Raw genomic sequence first — 3,448 nt, 5'->3', positions numbered from 1 at the left:
ACTGTCAAGATGTCACGTAAAGGTTTGATGGAACAAGATCTGAGTAAGCTGGATGTAACTAAGCTGCATCCTCTTTCTCCGGAAGTTATATCTCGCCAAGCCACTATAAATATAGGTAAACTTTGTTGATTGCGCACCCATTGTTTGTGATTGTTTTCAGTCTGATCATGTTCATATAGTTTCCTGCTGACTGTGTTGATCGTTTGAATTGATATCCTAGGCACCATTGGACATGTGGCTCATGGCAAGTCAACTGTTGTTAAAGCCATATCTGGTGTTCAAGTAAGCAGCTATTTCTAAGACATTGTGTACATTGACCAGTACGCATGAGTTTCGAGTTAAGATTCTGGTTTATAACTGTCCACCTACTTCATGCAGACTGTTCGTTTTAAAAATGAATTGGAGCGCAACATCACTATCAAGCTTGGGTACGCAAATGCTAAGATATACAAATGTGAGGATGAACGATGTCCTCGACCTATGTGCTACAAGTAAGTTATTATTCGATATCTATCCGATGTTGTTGTATTCTTAATTGTCAATGACGTCTCATTCCAATTATACTATTTTCAGAGCTTATGGAAGTGGCAAGGAAGATTGCCCTCTCTGTGATGTACCAGGGTTTGAAAATTGCAGGATGAAATTGCTGAGACATGTATCTTTTGTAGATTGTCCGGTAAGCTGTCAATTGTGTGCTAATTTTATCTTCCCTGGCGCTGTATATGTATCGGATTCTGGTGAAACTACTTGATTCTCTCATTTGTTGTATATCTTTCTCCTCTTAGCTTGACTATGATGGTTTCTGGTCCATACAGAGCTTATGTATTGTGTCCTAAGTTTTGTTTCCTCGAGGACCGTTTTTATGTATTATACATTTTGCTTATAGGGTCACGATATTCTCATGGCTACCATGCTTAATGGAGCTGCTATTATGGATGGAGCATTGTTGCTTATAGCAGCAAATGAAAGTTGCCCTCAACCACAAACTTCTGAGCACTTGGCAGCTGTTGAAATCATGCGACTTGAGCATATAATTATTCTTCAGAATAAAGTGGACCTGATTCAGGAAAATGTGGCGATTGACCAGGGTGAAACAATTCGGAAATTTATTCAGGTTAGTACACTGATTGTAAGATGGTATGCATTTAAAGGAAAATGCGATCCCTTTGTTTGGGCATTGTGCCGAAAATGTACTAAAATGTGCTTATAATACGCTCTGATAGAAGGCCGCAAAGTGCTGATATCATGATACATTCTTGTTGCAGGGAACTGTTGCTGATAATGCACCAATTGTGCCAATCTCTGCTCAGCTGAAATACAACATTGATGTCGTATGCGAGTATCTTGTGAAAAAGATCCCAGTTCCTGAGAGAAACTTTGTCTCCCCTCCAAACATGATTGTGATCCGGTCTTTTGATGTGAACAAACCTGGTTCTGAAGTTGATGAGATAAAGGGTGGTGTGGCTGGTGGAAGTATCCTCCGAGTACTACTCTTTCTTCATGATGTTGCTTATATAATCTACTTTCCTGACAAGATGAACATACTCCCTAATTATGCATTTTTGTGTGTTCAGGGTGTGTTGAGGGTTAATCAGATTATTGAGGTTCGTCCTGGTATTGTTCACAAGGATGAGAGTGGAAACACCAAATGCACTCCAATCTACTCTAGAATAGTCTCGTTATTTGCTGAGCAGAACGAGCTCCAGTTCGCCGTTCCGGGAGGTTTGATCGGAGTTGGTACAACCATGGATCCAATGTTGACTCGTGCTGACAGGCTTGTGGGTCAGGTTCTCGGAGAGGTCGGGTCTCTTCCAGATGTTTTCGTCGAGCTAGAGGTGAGGGTGTTTTAAATACTAAATTTCTATCATGAAAATAATCATATGCTAGATAGATGGTGCGTAACAAGTTTCTCTATGATTAGGTGAACTTCTTCCTTCTCCGAAGGCTTCTCGGAGTGAGGACTAAAGGATCGGAGAGGCAGGGAAAGGTTTCTAAGCTTGCTAAGGGAGAGATTCTTATGCTCAACATTGGCTCTATGTCAACCGGAGCTAGGGTACTTGCTGTGAAAACCGATCTGGCAAAGCTGCAGCTGACATCCCCGGTGTGCACCAGCAAGGGGGAGAAAATTGCTCTTAGCCGAAGAGTTGAGAAACATTGGCGGCTTATCGGGTGGGGCCAGATCCAAGCCGGAACGACTCTTGAAGTGCCACCTGCCCCGACTGAGCTCGTGAATTAGAGGGAGGAGAAGAAAAAAGAAGAAAGAGAGAAGAGACATTTGATTTGGTAAGATGTGGGAAGGTAGAGAATTGTTGGGAACTATTTTTGTTAGGTGGAGAAGAAAACATTGTTTGGGATTTTATTTAATTATTACTATTGTCTTACAATTATTTTTGGATATGGTGTTATTAGACATTCGAACTGATTTTTTATACCAAACAACAACAACAAACCTTAATTCCACCGTATGGAGTCGGTTATATGAATCATCAACTTTTAAGCACAAGGGTTATACGTAATTCACATGTCGTGTTATGAAGCATATATAATACATGTAATATGCTATATACTACATATGCTATATATATATAGAGAGAAAAATCATCTAATGAAACATAAAGACATATATAACTAGCACTAACGTATAATTAAAATATATACTCTACAAATAAATCTAGCAATAAATATATCATCCCTAACTAAATTATACTATCTATAAAGCATCTGCTACATGAATACTACGCCTCCATTCCCTTCTCTCCTCTACTAAGTCTTCTGAAATATCTAATAACTCTAAATCCTTCCTAATTATCCTCTCCCACGTGAGTTTAGGTCTCCCCCTCCCTCTCCTCTCTGTTCCTATATCTATGTCCTCACACTTCCTAACCGGAGCATCTATAGGTCTACGTCTCACATGCCCGAACCACCTAAGTCTACCCTGTCTTATCTTCTCATCTATAGATGCAACTTTAAGGTTGCTCCTAACAGTCTCGTTTCGGACTTTATCTTTTAATGTAAGTCCACTCGACCATCTCAACATCCGCATCTCTGCAACCTTAACCTTGTGCTCTTGTTGTTTTTTTATCGGCCAACATTCACTCCCATATAGAATAGCAGGTCTCACTGTTGTTCTATAGAACTTCCCTTTGAGCCGACTTGAGATATGTCTATCACACAAGATACCGGTTGCTTTTCTCCATTTTGCCCATCCCGCTTGTATACGATGAGTGACATCCTTGTCAATCTCTCCATCTTGTTGTAGGATAGATCCTAGATATCGAATATATCGCATCTAGGTACATCTTCTCCTCCCAACTGAATGGTACTAGACTGACCCCTTCCTTGTCCACTGAAATCGCAATACATATACTCCGTCTTACTACGACTTAATCTGAAACCTTTTGACTCCAAAGTCTCCCTCCACAACTCTAACTTTGCATTTACTCCTTCT

The 3,448-nt window shown here is 40.3% G+C and overlaps 1 protein-coding gene across 1 annotated transcript; it reads left to right on the top strand.

The window, feature by feature from the left end:
- LOC139883126 (eukaryotic translation initiation factor 2 subunit gamma-like) lies at nt 1-2,236 on the top strand. Its single transcript, XM_071867339.1, has 8 exons — nt 1-115; nt 221-282; nt 379-491; nt 574-676; nt 887-1,114; nt 1,266-1,484; nt 1,575-1,835; nt 1,922-2,236. Exons 1-8 carry the CDS (start codon nt 10-12, stop codon nt 2,234-2,236), a joined length of 1,407 nt encoding a protein of 468 aa, XP_071723440.1. The 5' UTR covers nt 1-9.
- The last annotated feature ends 1,212 nt before the right edge of the window (nt 2,237-3,448 follow it).

The sequence above is a fragment of the Rutidosis leptorrhynchoides genome, unplaced genomic scaffold, assembly GCF_046630445.1.
Source record: "Rutidosis leptorrhynchoides isolate AG116_Rl617_1_P2 unplaced genomic scaffold, CSIRO_AGI_Rlap_v1 contig356, whole genome shotgun sequence".
Taxonomy (NCBI): domain Eukaryota; kingdom Viridiplantae; phylum Streptophyta; class Magnoliopsida; order Asterales; family Asteraceae; genus Rutidosis; species Rutidosis leptorrhynchoides.
This window is presented reverse-complemented; position numbering and strand designations above follow the sequence as displayed.

Coding starts and splice junctions, on each gene's coding strand:
- LOC139883126 (XM_071867339.1), top strand. CDS start 10: ATGTCACGTAAAGGTTTGATGGAACAAGATCTGAGTAAGCTGGATGTA. Junction 492..573: donor CCTCGACCTATGTGCTACAA/GTAAGTTATTAT, acceptor TACTATTTTCAG/AGCTTATGGAAGTGGCAAGG. Junction 677..886: donor TATCTTTTGTAGATTGTCCG/GTAAGCTGTCAA, acceptor TTTTGCTTATAG/GGTCACGATATTCTCATGGC.